Genomic DNA, 19,513 nt, shown 5'->3' with positions numbered 1-19,513 from the left:
TTCCGGAGGATTTCCTTTTCATTGATTTATTATTCTAGATTCATGCTAATTTTTAATATTACGAATCTTATTGAATTTAGAATTTGGATATCTAGAGCGTCTTGATATATGTATCTCGGATATATGAAGTCAAAATTAGGTGTAATTTATTATAGATACATTTTATTCAAGTGGATTCAGATGTATTTGACTCCCTCGCTCGCGCTTCTCCTCTCTCGCTTTCCTATCTATATGTAGCTATATTTCAAAATGTATCTAGTATCCAGATACATGTATTTAGTGTAATTCACATGTATCTCAGATTTATATACTACCTCGCTCGCCTCTTTCCTTCTTTGCTTACCTATCTCCCTATTTTAGTGTATCCTCTAAAAAAATACATATTTCTAAGTGTATCTGACTAGAAATATGATACAAATCTTTCAATTAGTGAGACGTAATATTATTATTTCAAACTATGGAGAGATTTAGCAAATACGATAGGAATGTTTGTATAATTAGATTGTTCTTCCTAGTTTTAATAGTGCAAACCTTAATCTTTCCTAGTTCCTAATGAAATTTTTACATAACTTCCATCCAACTCCAATTCCAACTTTTAAATTTTTAAATAAAGTGATTTTTTTTTTTAAATTTTCATAGCCAAATATTTACAAGGATAAGTTTCACTTCTATTTCTTGATGACCAAACTATTATTGAATACTTGTTATTATTGCAAGTTGATTGACAATGATTACACTATTACATTTTCTGTACTTTTTTTCAAGAGTAATTAACTAAATCTATTCTATATATTTCTATTTGACAAGTTGTGCATATTCAAATGTCAAGTTGGAGATGATCACTTGTAATGATATCAATTGATTTTAAAATTCAAAACACTCAGAATAATCTCTGTGAGAAAATTCTTATTGATGGGACAACAAAATGGAATAAAGAACAATGGGAAGTGTTTCAAGTATGATCTCCGGACAGTTTACACGCACCTCAATTAATTTCATAAAATACATGTCAATTGTCACCTTCACATACAAGCTAGATTGTCAAGTTTTATAAATATATTGATTGCAAAATTTCTTTTACATTATTTAAAAATCACTTAAAAGATAACTATAAATTTAACTACAATTCAAAAAGTGGGATTAATAACCTAGATGACAAGATCACAAGCATTCTTCTATTTTAATAAAAGGAACTAATATTTCACATTATTACATCACAACAAGGTGATTCATACTGATGGAATAATTATAATGTCACTATACCTTCAAATCATAGAAAAAAATAGTATACCAAATTTATCCCAATAGTCAAGTTTGTCATAGTAAACCTTCAAATCACATAAACAACCAAAAGTCGAAGAGAAGAACAAACATAACCCTACACACCTAACTAATTATCTAGACCAATCAATATTTCAAATAAGTTTACAACTAATATAAACTAATCGATGTTGTAAATGATTTTAATACACTCTCAGATCACTTAAAAGATAAATAGACGTAATCAATTGTCTATTGAAATGTGGACTACAAAAACTTGGAATAAAATATAGCAAGTAATTAACCTACTATATGTGATGCACCTAATCAATGTGTTGGATTTTATTTGCCCTGATTTCTTACCATAAATAGGTTTTCCTTTTAGGAAAAGGTTTTGGATTGACTAATCCTTTTTCTAGTAGGAAAAGGTTTAAGACTATATAAATAGAGGAATTTTCCTTCTAACTTAATCAGCATTCACAATGTAGTCTTAAGGGCTTTGAGAGTTTTGGTTAGGGAAGAATTTATGGGTCACAAGCTTGATACGTTATCACTTGTGTGAACCTCCCATGTATTAAGAATGAATTGGTTGAGGTTGTTTCCCTCTGTATTTTGTACTCTCATATTCATAGTGGATTGCTCATCTCCTTTGTGGACGTAGGTCGATTGATCGAACCACGTTAAATCTTTGTGTCTTTTGGTATATTTCTCGTTGTCTTCTTACTCGTGGTCTTTTGAGGTTTGCTTTGCTAGCTTCCGCGTTTACACGTGCTTATTTGCGGTCCTAACACAATGAACATTTTATAGCAAGAAATTTCTTGCTATAGTTGAATAATTCCCTATTATTGATGATCGATATCATTACTCATACTGAAACTATACATTAATTATTAAATATGTTAAAATCACAAAAGGCAGAAAAAACATTACCTTAAGATCACCACCATGACTTTTTTTTTAGAAGGATAGAGTCATATGTTAGATGATGCAGCATCATCAAGATTCCCAAAGAGAGAAAATAAGAGATTTTGAACTATATTATATATCCAATATTCACCCTAAACATATAATTAAATAGTTCTTCCTTCAAGTTTTGTGAATCTTGATGATGTTGCATCCTCAAACATTGACTGATGATGAAGAAAACCCTATTCTTGAGAGTGTTCAAATGACATGAAAAAAAGTCTTCAACAAATGAAGAGGAGGAGGAGGAAGAGTACCTCGATCGATTGGCTAATAATCAAAGTCAAAAGAAGTTCAACTAAATTCCCTTCGTATGGAAATTATAATGTTCAAACCTAATATGAGAGACTTTTCTTGCGTTTTAATTTTTGGAATTATCTGGTAAGAAATCCTGACTCCGTCACTAATTTTAGGTATATATTGAGGAATTGGGCATGGGAAAGGGTCATAGTAAAGGGTAGAAGAGAAGTTAAGAGATTGATGAGAGATTTGAATTTTATTGGAGATTGGGATAATGACACTAAACAATATATATAATTGAATGATTTTATTTAGTGAAGTGATTATGTAGGGAAGGCCAGGTTAGGAGTAGGGATTATTGTATAAATTATTTTTTGTAAAAAAAATATAAAATTCTCAACTTAGTTTAAGCATTAAAAGAAATGTTGAGTTTTGTCTAAGTATCACATAAATCACTAAACATTTTTTGTTACCAAAAGACTTATTCAACTTAGCTTGAGTATTATATGAAATGGGTTTTTTATTTTTATTTTTATGCTTTTTTACCAAATATCTTTATTTTTAAACGTGACATATGATCTTGAAACAGAAATTCTTATATTCACATGGTAAGAGGGTAACGAAGGGAAATTACATAAATATACTATATTAAGAATATTTTTACTATTTATAATAATATTATTTTTTTTACTTGATTTCTTTTAATTCATTTATAATATATTTTCAACACATATTACTATTGACGAGAATAATTTATAAAATACATAATACAAGTTTTATTGATGAATAATACATTCATCACATATTTAATCTAATGTGTCAATAAACAATTATAATACGTAGATATTGTATACATAATTCACTTTTAATACACAATGTAGATTTATCATAGTATTGCTATCTATTGTTATAAAAGATAATAAATAAAAAATATCGCTAAAATAAATAATTATTTTTTAAAAAAAATACCCATCCGAAGTAATTTTTCCTTTTCGTTTCTTAAATTAAATATTTTTTCCATACACAATTACAAAAGAAGGGGAATTAATTTTGATCGCTTACCATTTATTTATTATTTTTAGCATATATATATGTGTGTGTTTTAAACATTAATAAAATAAACGGCGGAAAAGGGACTAAAATGTCCTCGAAATATTGGAAATGATATAAAATTACCCACCATCCACCTATTAGCTCCAAAATACCCTTCCCACCCACCTATTAATTAGGTGGTGTTTAGTTAAAGCACTAAGTATTTTTAAAAATATTTAAATAGTTTAACTTTAAAACAATTAACCAAGTGGTCAATTTTGAACTCAATGATGGATGACAAGGATATTTTGGAGCCAATAGGTGGATGAGAAGGCGTTTTAAAGCCAATAAGTGAATGAAGGATAATTTTATACTATTTTTAATAACTTAAGGATACTTTAGACTCTTTTCTCTAAAATAAAATCTGATGTAGGCAAAAAGTGATTAAGGTGGACCAGCCAAAATGGCTTCACATGGGCAGCAATTAAACAAGTGTTTTAAATTAAGGAAAACCTTTTTATTCCAAAAAAATTATTTTTAAAAATAACTCAATTCTCAACTTAAACTTTTAGTGTGTTTGGTTTGAGTAACTGAGATTAATTATGTTGTGATAAGTTATATTGAGATAAGTTATAATGGGATAAATTATGTTGGGATTAGGTTTATTTTTTGTTTATTTTGTCATATTCAAATTAATATTCATTATATAATTTTTGAAAATAAGTTGTTTGTTTACAAAAGTACCCTCACCTTATTTAGTTTCTTTTTTTTTTTACATTTTGTTTGCAAGGTTTAGTTATTCATTCTTAAAAATAAAATTTTCATCTTATTTAACTTAAATATTTTTGTGTGTGCATTTCCATCATTGTGCGTATGTTTTAAAAAATAAAACTTCCAATCTTATTTAACTTAAAAATCAAGCTTTCATCTTATTTAGCTTAAAATTAAAATGTTCATCTTGTTTAGCTTAAAAATTAAACTTTCATCTTATTTAGTTCAAAAATAAAATTTTCATCTTATTTAGCTTAAAAATAAAACATCATTTTAAGTTTACTAAAGTAAAAATAAAATTATCATAAAAGTTATCTACATTTTGATTATAGATAAAGTATAATTTTTAAGTAAATAACAAACTATTTAATGAAAAATATGTAATTTAGTAGTAAAGTGAACATTTTAAGAAAAATTTACATATAAATAAACATAATAATTACGCAAATAAATTCAACTTATAATATATTCATAAATAAATATTATATTTATAAAATATAAATTTTAATAAAAAATATATTTATCATAAAAATAACGAATAATTAAGGTTGTGAATGTTATTATAAACGTTGTTAAAGATTATGTTAATATGTTTAAATGTAAAAGTGGTGTATAAAAGAGAGTTTAAGGAGATATTTTTGTCAAATTACCCACCTTATCCCACGATAATTTATCCTGGAATTACTATACCCACCCCAATAAGAAATAATTTATCGCAAGACTAATTATTAATTCTGGGGATGAGTTATCCCTACCTTTGCAATCAAACAATGAATCAAAAGTCATTAAAAAATTATCCCAAAATTAATTCGTCTTATCCATCATACCAGATGATCCATTAGTTATTTGCTTACAATCTCAATTATCAACTTACATCAGTTTTCTTTATTTTTTTACACACTTTACATCAGAAATGTGTTCCTTTGCTTATTATGCTTTACCTCGAAAATATATTTCTTTTTTTATGTGTTTATTTTTTCATATTTTGATTTTTGACTATCTAAGTAAAAATCTTGAATCAACTTAGAATTAGTTTTTCGTTTATTCTTTTTAAAGTTTTTGTTTTTACCATTCTCCTTTGAGAGCTTCCACGGAGAAGATAATGTAGGAAAATTTTTACAATGGTAGGGACCCAACCAACAATAGTTATATGAGACTCTATTCTTTTTTTGACACTTGAATAATGGATTCGTACATTCTATTACCCTCTAAATAATTTTAAATTGATATTATTACTTTGTCCACTTACATATAAAATATATACACACTCTTAAAAGAGCTTAAACAAATTAAAATTTTGTGTGATTATTTTTCTTTTTATTTAATTACTAATATAAAATTTCGACCAATGTTATTGAATCTCTTATACTAAACCCTGAAGTCGGATATAAAGCAAATTCAACACATTCGACTTGATTTACTTTTTTGTTTATACATATAACAAAAATGCAAATGTAATCATTGTAAATCTAATAATTATAATTCGTCTATATATGATATTAATCATTTCGTGTGGATTCTAAATCTCAATATCAATGGCCACAATCATGTGTAATTGTTTTTTTCAAAGAAATTATGCAAAATAAAATATGTTTGGCCATATAGGTACATGTGGTTTTTTAAAACAAGAAGCGATCGATGTTTTCTACTCCAGCCTCAAGGGTCTATCAAAATAATAATTTTTATATTTTATTTTCGTACATCTCATTTTTTTTTAGTTTCACTTGATATCATATTAAATATATTATTATTATAATGAGATATAAATAGAATCGTAAATATAAAGCGATATATAGTGACAAAAATTAGAAATCTAATAAGAAGATTCATAACAAGAAAATATAAAAGAATATCTCATTTAAGATTCAAATTTGCAACTTAAAGAAATGTTTGAATCTCTTTTGTAATAAAAGTTTCTCTTATATTAAAAGGTTTCAACAATTTATATGATAATAAAAATTGTTATTACCTTAATTAAGAGTTTCTCTTATATTAAAAGCGTTCAACATTTATATAATAACAAAAATTGTTATTACCTTAATTATAATTTTATACTTATTAATTTTTCTGACGAAAGGGATATATATAATACACAAAGACGAAGGTGTGAGACATTATATATAAATATGTTTTTTAATTTAGATTTAGCTGCTATCAGTGTTTTCAAAAATGTTTTTGGGACGAGTTTCAGGGCGAGTCTTGGGGCAGAGCGTATCAAAAACGCTCGGGCGTAAATTAAAGACGTAGATCCATAAGATGTAATTGTTCTAAAATTTGATGTGTAAGCTTTGAGCATAAAAAATGTAATAAAAACGTAGGTCCGATCGTTTTTAATTTTTTTTTTAACCCTTTTGCTTTAAACGATATTTTTTATTATTGGTGTAATAATATCTCTCAAAAAGCAATTATAATACTTTTTTTCTTCATTATTGATTTTAATACTTATGTCAATAAAATCATAATATAATTTCTATAGTATATTATAGGTTATTTATAATTATTTATTTGTAAAATAATTGAAAGGTTTACTTTTGTTTATTTGATTAGTAATAAACTATAAAACTGAATATACATGAGACTACGCACCGTAAATTCGTGGGACTTACGCCCGCGTTTCTGAGCTTACGCCTCGCCTTTACTGTATAAAACGTATCGCCTCACGCCTGCGCCTTTTAAAACACTGGTTGCTAGTTATGTCTTTAAGTTTTGGGTGTGCATAAACAGGCACTAAGTTTGTATAAAATTAAATAAGTATAAAACATGTGTTCGACGTGACATAATACACATTGAACTCCACGTAGGACACAAATTGTCATGTAGGACACAACATCTATTTTATTCAATTTTATGCAAATTAAAGTCTCTACTTTTGCACACACAAAATTGGAGGACACATATATCAACTGAGACCAAATTAAAAGAGACATTTATGTATTATGCCAATAAAACATCGTTATGCTAAAATGAAATTGTTATTAGCCAATAAATAGTTATGTGATGTTTCAAATCGAGGACCTATTATAAATAACTTTTCTATCTCACAAGTCACAAGTATGTATTGGAATAAAATCTAATAACCTTCCAATTGCAATAACTTATGATATTATCATGAACAAAATTCCATAGCCACCTATATAAGCTAATATATATGGTCAAAGAGGCATCAAACTCAAAGAGCAAGTGGCACTAATATAAGCTTAATTGATGCTAATTTTTCCTAATTATGATCATTATTTAGAATTAAGCCAGTAATGGTCCAAAACATATACTTTATACGTGTAAAGTTAGTTGTGAGTCAGAAAGTGACCAATTTCATGGATTATTAATTCTTTGATTTGAAGAGAATTATCTTTTCTACCTTAATGTCTAATTGGAATCATTTTATGAAAGTTAAAGCATATCTATCCCTATGATATAGACTCATTAAAGGATTTGAGAACATATTTAGTGGAAATACAATTATAGATCTTTAATTTGTTGACCTAGTGAAATACTATTTCTACCTTTACTTTGATTTTTAAGTAAAAAATTTCTCAGAGGCAAAATTTCTCAAGTACCATACTATAAATATTGCAATAAGATAATATGAGACTACTTAAAAGAAGGATGTTGTTGCTTTTTTAGTATTTTTTTTTTAAAAAAATTGTACCATTATGCACTACATAATAGACATGTCTAAGACATTATATTTACAATAAATTAAACATTTCTCATCAAGAATAATAACAATTAAAGGGGGCTAAGTATGACCTTATCTGTCCTAATGAAGTAACAAATTGGTTGGTATTATAGCTTTTTTAGTTATGTAGTTGGATGCTAGCTTTTTTCTCTTTTAACAAAAAAATATTGATTGATTTGTGAAATCAAATAAATGATGATTTTTTTATTGATCGATTGGTGCCTTATATAAATAAAGTGTTAAGTGTAAATTTTAATGAGGTTATTTTGAATATATTTCAAACAAATGAAATTTAATCGAGGAGAATTGAGTAATATACATAAGTTCCTTTATTTATATAATGTTTTCTTTTTATGTTGCATTAATTTATTTTTATTTTACATCATGACACCTCTTACGAATTTTTTTTTTGCATATGGCATCCTTATCATTGACTCAAATTGTTCTTTGTGAATCAGAATCATTGACTGCGACGATAATTGTAAAAAAAGTATAATTAGAGAGATCTTTTACTAGTTCAAAATTGTTAACTAGGATTAGGAGATTTAACTAAAGAAGAAGGAAGATGTTGGATTGGATAACTTGGTTCTAAAAGAAGACTCATTTCAGCATCTCAAAGTACTTATTCAACAAGTATTAATCTTTGCAGGTTGCTTATGAAGAGGTTGGGGAATCTGATGGTCCGGGATAGTTTCAGACAAGCAAACAAGGTAGCAGACTTTTTGTCAAGACTAGGTTCACCGTTCGAACAATCTACTATATTATCTAGCCATCCAGAGCATACTATGAAAATAGTAAAGAATGATCAGCAGGGAGTTATATCTACTAGAGTAGTTTCAAGGACAACTTGTAATAAGTTAGCATGTTTTGGTAATCTAGCCGTAATAGCTAATTATGAAAAATACGTGGAATCCAATAGGATTCAAAACAATATAGAGACCAATAGGTCTCACAGTCTTGTAATTCTCTAATTATAATATATATAATCTTAGTATCCAAAAAAAAAAAAAGAAGACTCATTGAATTATTTGAATTGGATTTATTTGGTCTAGTTACAAATGACTAAGATCACTCTATTATACTTGCGTGAGGATGATTCTAGATACTGTTTTAGATACATCTACAAAAACAATGTTGATAACTTTATCCTTTTGCTGTCTAAGAGTTCCCTAGAACTTCAAGACCTATTAACTTGTAGTTTTAAAAATAAACTTTATTATTTTTCACACTCCGCTTAAAGTGATTATTTTGAAAATTATCACAAGTTTGTCGTAGCAAAACTCAAACGAAGCTCTGGACGTGCCTTGGGAGAAGATCACAATAACTTTTTCTAACCCTTCTTGCTTTTTCAAAAGAATTCCACCAATTGATTGAAGGCAAAGAAACAAGAAAATGAATTGACAAAATTTTCACCTTTACATGTAGTTGTCTTGACAATATTCTTTTTACGCTTTGCTTACCATGTAAATCATCTTTGTCCTGAATTTCATACTCTTGAGTTTTCAAGTCCTAAATTATATGGAGACACACCTATAAAAGAAGAGTTTGAAACTTCAGCGTTCAATATTTTAGAATACTCTTCTTCGGATACAACTCCATAATTAGAGTTGTCAAAAAGAGTGAGACCAATCCCAACCTCGCGGGCCAAGAAATTTGATGGGTTAGGGCAGACAGGTCCGTCATTTGGAAGGACCTGAAAATGTTCAGTCCAACCCAACCCTAGAAGGGCCGAAGGCTGGGATGGACTAGCCCATCTTTTTTTCTTTTTAAAATTTAGATTGTATAACATCAAAAAGAAAAAAAAGAATATTTTCAAATCAAATATGACTACGGAAAAGAGTCAAAAATACCCCTGAACAACAAGAAAAGGTCTAAAAATACCCTTCATCCATCTTTTGGTCTAAATTACCCTCATGCTCATCTTTTTGGTCTAAAATTGCCCTTCCATCCACTTTTTTGCTTACTTATACCCTTGCAACTAACAACCCTCTCTTTTTTTAAAAAATATTTATTATGTGTCATTTTCATATTGGATGAATTAAAAATCCACCTTTATAAATTTTTTCATAATTTATCCAAATCAAAACAATATATATTTTCAACATCCAAAAAATATATTTTTTTATATCTAGTAATTTTTATTTTCTATAACTTTTTTCCAAAAAAAATAATTTGTTTTAGATAATTAATTTTTTTAGAAAAATATTAGTCATGCCACAATTACTGGGACATAATATATTAATATTCTAAAATTGACTAATATTTTTAGAAAAAAATTAATTATCTAAAACAATTTAATTTTTTGGAAAAAAAAAAGAAATTACGAGATTTTAAAAAAAATATATTTTTTGGATCTTGAAAAGATATATTATTTTGATGTGGATAAATTATGGGAAAAGTTTAATAGAGGTGAATTTTTATTTCATTCAATTAGGAAATGACACATAATAACTATTTTTTTAAAAAAAAGAAAAAAAAAGGTTGTTAGTTGCAAGGGTATAAGTGAACAAAAAGGTGGATGGAGGGTAATTTTAGACAAAAAGATGAATAGAAGGGTATTTTTAGACCAAAAAATGGATGAAGGGTATTTTAGACCTTTTCTTGTAGTTTTGAATTTTTTTGGCCCTTTTTCAATGTGAAAATAATAGTGTTTGTTTCAATAACAATAGTAAAAATCTAGTGTGATAAGTTAGGATACTAGATACACGAGATACATGTAGTTAGTGTGAATGCATCCTTGATACATGAATGAGATGAGAGGGAGGCGAGGGTGCAAGATTTGTCTATGTATTGGATAGAGTGTAATTTAGAACTATTAACCAAATTTTGAGCACATATATTCGAAATACATGAATTTGAAAATATCAAAATCCTGTATCCGTAATTTTACAACATAATTTGCATTTACGTGATAAACTCATACAGTAGTGAGATTACTAAATAATTTTGGATCATGAGCAGACCAATGACCTGGCCCTCATCAAGCCTCAAGGGCCAAGAACTTATTTGTGTTGGGCTTATAAGCCCTAGTTTCAAATAGGCTTAGTAAATATTATCCCAACCTTACCTCAATATAGGGTTGAGTTGGGCCGATCCCATGGTCTAAGTACATTTTGACGGATCTATCCATAATACTAAGACAATTCATCGTTATCAACTTTATTGTTGCTAAATATTAAATAGTTTCAATAGGCTATTTGTGCAAGTTATCCAAAGTTAGTCTTACCATTGGGCCATCATTGAACATGAGCAGGCCCATTTGAGTTGGAGGAAAATTTGTTATTTTGAACTGAAGTAAAATCCCTCAAACGCCCAGAAGAACCTCTTCGGTTCAGTAAACTTTTTTCAGCCCTTTGGAGTTAGCTCCAGGCTAGCGCCGGCGCCGTCACCTTGCCGGAAAATTCAATAATAGCAAGTGGGTAAAAGCAATTTTCAGTTTCGGTGTGCCCCAAGAAGTTGTTCTGTAAATCAGAATGGCCAAGCGTGAACTATCCGGTACCTTGAGGAACTTGAAGGTAAAAAGAAAAAAAAAACTTCAATTTGGTGCCTTTAGTATCTCTGAAATTGAATAAAGAAGAAATTTTGAACTGGGTTTTGTAGGTTTTTGATTCTTACGTAGTTTTCTCAACTTGTTAGTTTAGCCCTTTAGTAAATTTTCGGTTTTTTGCTAATTGTATACATGTAATTATGGGCTTATACATACATATATAATATATCTGCTGGGGAGAAGCTATTTAGGTTGATTCTTCAAAAAAAAAAAAGTTCTAGCTTTGATGAATTGATTGAGTAGGGCAGAATGTGTATAAGACAGTCATATAGCTGACATCAAATAGTATATGTGATCGAGGCGTAATTGTTGTTGTGTTGTCTAAATTATTTTGATGTTTTGTGATTGCAGTTTATGCAAAGGGCTTCTCTCAGAGAGGAAAAGCCTAAGAAGGAAGAAGAAGTGATACCTGATGGAAACTTCTCCTCCTCTAGTGCTCCCAAAAGATGGTAACTTTCCTCTTTAAATTTTCGATCTTTGTTTAATTGATGCGAGTTGGCCCTAGGATATTACAAGAGTTGAGATTTGAGTTGTAACTTTAGTTAGATTAGTATTGAACTATAGAAGCATGACCACAATTGTACTTCTAAAAGGCATTATTTACCTTTTGGAATCTTTTAATGACGAATCATTCTCTATTGAAAATTGTCGTAGTTTTACCATAATGCTAGTTGGAATTTGATACGATAAGAAAGAATATTGAGAGAGGAAAGAAGGCTGGCCAAGAAAAAGAATGTACTGAGCTGATGTTATCATTCTCACTTCAACTAGCAAGCTCGTTTAAAAGGCATTAATTACCTTTGGAAATCTTTTAATGAGGAATCATTCTGGTGTTGAGAATTGTCTTAGTATAACCATAATGCTGGCTTTAAGATATGAGGAATTTGATACGATAATAAACAATATATACTGAAAAAAGAAGGCTGGTCAAGATAGAATGTACCAAGCTGATGTTATAATTCGTGCGTTACTAGCCCCTTAAAATGGAACCTTTGCCTCTTTATGCATTTTGTTTTAGAGTTCTTTCTTTGTATCTTCATCTTTCTCACTTTTTGATATGGCAACACACTTCTTTCCTACACATTCTGGGTCTGTCCTAAATACATCAACTATTGAGCTCAAGCGCTGTGATTGATTAAATGCCATGGAATGAATTAACTAGTGAAATGGCATCTTCAACACATTGGGATGGAAGGCTTGAGTTGCTATGACTAACATTGTGGCGTGAAAAAAGAGCATACATTACTTGTTATTTGCATTTTCTATTTTGAGACCAATGTTAGAGTAGGATTACAACTTACTTTTTCCTTGGACTGAGTCTTCATTTAGAGCTGGATCAAGTTTAATACCACTGAAACTAGATCTCTCCTTTTAGCTAGTATCAAGTAAGCTTCCGAGATATAGGCTGTGCCAGAGCACTATCTTTTTAAGGGTACATAAAGGAGTAACTTAGTAAATTATATCACGAAAAATGTGTTCTTTCTTTGCAGTACTCGAATAGTACTAGAATGGAAGATCTATTATGTTTAGGTTTCTCAGATACGATTTTTGATATGTAGAGAAAAGCTGACTTCGTATAACTTTTTCCTGTAAATGGTTGTCAGCATTTAGAACTAATAAAATCTCACTTTATTCTAGCTGAATTACATCCACGCTCAACCCTTTTCGGAGTATATTTGCAATCACTAGCAAGTGATTTTTGAGTGGGCCTCTCTAATGTATCTTAGACTAAGCTTCTTTTTTCCCTCTAGCATTTAGATATTATAAGGGCATATTGGATGTTATTAACGTAATTTTAGTCAGCTTTGTGAGCCTAATGCTAAAAAGTACTCCCTCAGCTTCTGTCCCAATTTATTGTTTTACTTCCCTTTTTGGTTATCCCAAAAAGAGTATCTCATTTTATATTTATTAAGTTTTCTAATTCTAACATTCGACATGACAAGCTTAAGACCACACAATTTAAAGGACTATACACATCTTAAATTTAAGACCATAAGATTCACAATTCTCTCTTTGTTTCTTAAACTCGTGCCCAATCAAATTAAGACACTTAAATTGAGACAGAGGAAATAATTTGGGGAATTTATTTTATGATAATCTTTTTCTTACAATCTGAAGCTTAATGGAATCTATTTTCTCACACTGTGGTATTGTGTTGTGGTTCATATTAAATATTGACTATTGTGTCCGCTACAATAATTAGTTCATCATGTCAGTTATAGGTTTCGGGGGGAGTGAATGACGAGGGATGGGGTGGAGTTATTCGGAAGGACGAATTATTATATTAATTCCATATTTGCTGCTGTTTTAAACAAATACTTTTTCCTCAGAGTTTTCTTTATTTCCTTTTCACATTCAGTGTTATCATTATGGAAGGGGATCCCCACCCTGGGGCTATAAAAGGTCGGATGTCTTTTCAAGGTTTTAATCCTTCTATTGATGTGAGTATATGATTTGCATGATGTAAAGTACTTTCTGAAGACTGTTCAGTTTTTTTTCTCCAGTGGTTTGTAACCATGTCTCATGAAAAAATTGTCTTGGTAGAAATTGAGTGAAGAAGCTTCAAAACCACGCTCCGAAGGTTCTGCTTCTCCTGCTTGTTCTTCGGAGACGAGTGAATGGATTACTAAAAGGTCAGTTTGAAATTTTCATTGTATCCTTTCCAAATTTTGTGCTTATTGTTATGCACTAAGGTCTAAGCGTATGAGCCATTACTCCTAGTATACACCATCTTGGCTTTATTGTTTCTCGTCTGTTTCATTGGTACGCAAAAGCTTTACTTCCTCCTAGTGTATTGTTGAAAGTCCTTCTTACTGATGCCTTTGCTTATATAGGGATGATAATTGGTGATATATTGTATAAGATCTCTACAGTTAAGTATGAAAGATCACATACAGAAATTTGATTACGTAAAACACAATTTATAAATCAAATGGTCAATATAGTCTTAAGAGATGTGAAGTACGATGCCATCTTTTGTCCCAATGACTGCATTGCTTTCCTGATTGCTATATATTTTACTCCCTCTGTTCCATTTTATGCGACAACATTTTCATTTTCCCGTTTGTCCCAAAAAGAACGACACATTCCTATATTTTGAAAAACTCATCTTTGAACATTTCTCTTTACCTTTAATTTGATGATTTATAGCCACACAAATCTCTATAGCTTTTGTTTAAAAACCACAAATTTCAAGTCTTCCTTTCTTCCTGAAGTCCATGCCGACTCAAACATTGTAATGAAATAGGGAGTATATTAGATTGGGTGCATTTCAATAGTTTGTAAGTCCTACATACGTTGAATATCTTGTTTAAGCATTTCACTTGTTTTTCGAGTTGAGTTGGAGTTCAATTTTTATTTAGACCAATTGTTACTACTCATTGCCACAGAGAAAATGGTACATCACAATATGGATTGGAGAACTCTGATGTGGACGACTCTTATGACGACCCTAACGAAGATATTAAATGGAAACAAGACAATACATCCTCTGAGGGGCAGTATTCAAACAAATCACATAAGAGAGTCTTGGACGATCCAGCCTCGTCACCTAGTAGTAGCCAGAGATCCAAAATGCCACAGAGACTTGACTGGAGTGTTCTCAAACCTCCAAAGTCGCAAAAGAGAAGACGGTAAGTGTAACTTAAAGGTGCTGTTGTGTACTGAGTTAGAAAAATTCTGTATTTTCAATTTATGTTGTGAAATGGTAACATTATTAGTCTTGTGGATCTATGGTGATCCTAAATTATATTTTCTCATTTGGAGTTACTTTGTATCAATTATATTAGCCTCTTTTACTCTGCCTTCTGCTTACGAAAAAAGTTATGCGATATTTGTTCTTTAGTTGCTTAGATGGTTGATTACGTAAACTTTCACTTTGTTGATGAAGATTTGATTTGATTTCCTAGCTTGTGATCTCCTCTGGCATTTATCTTTTGTTTTTATGACTACTATAATTAAACTTGTACAACCCACATTCAAGATAGGGTGAGCATTCGGTAATTTGTTTCGATTTTCTATTTTTTAATTTTTGTTTTCACTATTTAAATCCGAATTAATGGGCGTTTTCACAATTATGGTTTTTTTTTGTTAGATTTTTCAACCTAGTGGGCTAAAAGTAGGAATAAACTTATACTATACTACTAAAAAAGTTTTACAAAGCCTAAAAGAATTCAAATTATATTTGTACTGATGTATAACTTTCAGTAAACTAAAATACGACATAAATCATGTAACTGAAAATTAAACCGTAATAAATTTACAAAAACATAGATCTGACACCGAGTCGAAAATCGAAATACCACAATTGAAGAATCATCAATTCGGTTTGATTTGCCAATTGAACCCTCGAAGTTTTTAAAATGCATTATTTTAACCTCCTTGATCATTAACCAAGCTTATGTGACGTTCAATGTAAAGGAGTCCAGCAAGAGCTAGCACAAATGATCCTATCTTTCCATCCAATTTACATGGCACCTTATATAGAAAATTTGTGTCCTACATAACATTCTATCTGTATCATGTCATGTAGGACACGTGTATCTATTTATTCAATTTTATATAAGTTTAAGCGTCTACTTGTGCATATTCAAAGTTAGGAGTCATATTTATCAACTGACGTCAAGCTAAAGATCATATTTATGTATCATGCCAATAATAAAAAGGGAAAACCATAATAGTTTACATTAAAGTAAAACCTTGAGCAACACATTTAAGAATGCAAGGAAACAAAGCAAAGCTATGTTAAACCATTACCATCAAGAACATGACAAGTGTATATACATAATTTTGAAGAGGATTGTAAATAGTTAAAATATTTTTTTTAATCAAAAAGTAATATTTTTTGTTGAAATGAAATTTTTATAATATTTTATTAATATAGTAATTAATTTCATATGTACATTCTGATATTGAAAACAAACCGTCTTAAAATATTATTAGTGTTAAGATTTATTTAGAGACATACATCTTAGTATTAAAATGTATATTCAGATCTAGACATTTGTTCATATTATAAAGAAATAAAAGGAAAACATAAAGAAGAGGTGGAGTACTTTCTTTATTTTATATATATATATATATATATATATATATACTAAATCCAAGAAATTATTTTTATTGTGGACTAAAATTAAAGGGTGGTGGAAGATAGATGTTTCTTTCACTCCTAATTTATGATAGAAAAATGACATCACTTCTATTATTATATTTTCCAATATAACTATTTAGGGTCATGTGGTTGGTGGAATTTAAGGTGAATTTAAAGTTTCAAACTTTATATAACCTTATGTAGGTTTTTATTACACTAACATCAAGTTAAATTAAATTGAATAATAACTAGATTTATTGTTAATAATTTATAGATATGTAATGAAATTTTGAAAACTACACAAAAGCTACCTATTGCATTCACATGAATCTATATAGGCATAATACATATATTGAACCCTAAATTTGACTTCAAATTTCAACTTTAACCTCCAACTTTCATAATGCACAAACAGACACCTTAGCTATCCAACTTTTAAATAAATAAACACATGAGTCCCACATGACACAATACACGTAGGACAAAAAATGACATTTAGGATGATATGTAGGACATGTGTGTCAATTTGTTCAACTTTATACAAGTTTAAGTGCCTACATGTGCACACCCAATATTGAAAGAACATAAATAATTCGAAACCAAGTTAAAAGACATATTTATGTATTATGACATCTATATATTTTTATGTGGATCCACCCATTCTTGGATATTTGGAGATGGAAAATAGAAAATAAATATTGTTGATCCACCCATGGTTGGACATTGGAGATGGGAAATAGAAAATAATACATGTGGAATATCATTTACTCCTTTGTTTTCTCTACTTTTTCTAGAGATTTCTTTTTCTCATTTTCAAAACTTATGTTTATAGAAAAAAATATCTTGATCAATCAAATTTTAAAAAATTAAGAAACATTTTTTAAATTAACTTGATCACTTTTGAAAGACAAAATAATTATATGATTCAATTTTTTTTATATATAAGTTACAAGATATATCAAACCATAGGAAATTACAAGAAAGGAAAAAAAAAGAACTTTTTTGTGAAAGTTATGTTTAAGGCTTTTGGTTTTTGGTCATCTTCAAAAAGGCTATTTAAGATGAAACATTTCCCATTGTTGAAAAAATAAAAAAGAATGGACAATTTTTAATGTGATTATTAATATTCTTTCATATAGTAGTCATTTTCGTTGAAAAGAAAAAAGTGAAATTATGATATGTCAATTTCTGTTTTTATTAATGGTTTAGTAGGATGCCCACCACCACTTGAATTTAGTTAAGAATTTTACTTTTTTTATTTTATTTTTCGCTCGATATTCTATATTTTCATAGAGATTTGACTAATTAAAATTTACCCATTATAAGACTGTTTTCTAAAGGCGGCTGAATTATTTCTTGATTTCATCCGTTTATTCATTCAATTCACAATCACAAGGGGCCGAAACCTCTAGTAAAAGGTGGAAGAATCCTCGACCATTCCATCACGATCGATGCATTGGTCAAGAACCTTGCTCTTTGAAAGGACTTTCTTAATTAATATTTATTTTTGAAAAATGTAAAATCTGTGTTAATGTTGAAGTGTCTATCTAACAGTTTTAGCTTTTAGATGAGAAAGTCACACACTTCAACATGATATTAGAGTAACTGACATCAAATCTCACCTCTACCTATTTTTTAAAAAAATTTCACTTGTTTGGCTCACAAATCGCCCTCGAAAATTGAGGAAATGAAATCTTTGGATCACTTATGAATTGAATAGAAGGAAATGACTTCTTTTTTAGTCTCATATGTGTAAAAGACTTGAGCAAATGATGCTACACAAATTTATTATAACCTCATAAATGAGATCTGAAGGAAATAGAATATATATATATATACAAATCTTATCCCTATCTTCTGATGAGACGAAAAGAAGCAATAATAGCAAGTATTAACAATAACAAGATAATAAATAAATATAGTGAGAGATCTAAGAATAAGCAAATGAAAAATTAATACTAATACTTCTGATATGAAAAAGATGTATGCTCGGCGAACTATTAATCTTCTATCATAATTAATAATTTATTATTTTAAATTAAATCTCAAAGAAATTTTAACATTTTTTTTTAAAAAAACAAACATTTCAAAAATATGACAAATGTACCAAAGTTGTAAATTCTTTCATATGATAGTATCAAAAACTGAAACCAATATCCTCTTTTAGTTTTTTATTTTGGATGTGGAAGCACTGGTAGGAGTCAATCAATCACAGAGTAGAAGTTTAAGGGCCTACTTTGCAAATCTTGGCATCAACTAAAGCCAAAAAATAAAATAAAAAAAATCGACTAAAGCCGAAATCGAAAAAATCGTATGATTTGATTTGGTTTTAGATTTAATAAATCGATATAATTGGTTTCAATTTTTTTTAATAAAAAATCAAATCAAATCGACTAATGTACAACCCTACTATTCAAATTTCTCTTATCCCATAAAGCATATTCCATGATACACATTATACATTAGCAGATGGATATTACAAATTCGTTCAAAAAATTATAAAATATTTTGCGGTCATATAACATACTCTAATTTTTTCTCGTCGGTGAAGAGTGAATCGACAAATGCATGCAAGGAGGGATATCCCACCCTCCTAAAAAATGATAGCCCGATGCATTAAACTTCTCGCTAAATGCACGATTTGAGGAAAGGTCCGGCTACAAGTAAATCTACATTTGATATTGTAAAATATATTTACATTGTCACACGCATCAGTGTATATAACTTAAACTTCATTAACAATAGTAGGATAAGTACACAAAAATCAACCAAATGATAAACACTCTCTCTGAAACAAAAAAATGTAAATCTTGAATTGAAACCTACTTATGTTAAAGAAGTGGAGAATCACTACAAGACATTGAACCAAGTTTCTACAATCAATAAACAGCTACACCAATCTTTTTCCCCTTTCTACAACCCCCACCCCCCC

At 29.2% G+C, this 19,513-nt stretch overlaps 1 protein-coding gene across 1 annotated transcript; it reads left to right on the top strand.

The window, feature by feature from the left end:
* Positions 1-11,245: 11,245 nt before the first annotated feature.
* On the top strand, positions 11,246-15,335 carry LOC107021450. The gene is made up of 5 exons (XM_015222118.2): positions 11,246-11,460; positions 11,844-11,941; positions 13,852-13,933; positions 14,037-14,125; positions 14,882-15,335. The coding sequence occupies exons 1-5, from the start codon at positions 11,419-11,421 to the stop codon at positions 15,126-15,128; spliced, it is 558 nt and encodes a 185-aa protein (XP_015077604.1). The 5' UTR covers positions 11,246-11,418; the 3' UTR covers positions 15,129-15,335.
* The last annotated feature ends 4,178 nt before the right edge of the window (positions 15,336-19,513 follow it).

The sequence above is a fragment of the Solanum pennellii genome, chromosome 6, assembly GCF_001406875.1.
Source record: "Solanum pennellii chromosome 6, SPENNV200".
NCBI lineage: Eukaryota > Viridiplantae > Streptophyta > Magnoliopsida > Solanales > Solanaceae > Solanum > Solanum pennellii.
Note: the sequence above shows the minus strand (reverse complement) of the source record. Positions and strands in the feature narration are given on the sequence as shown.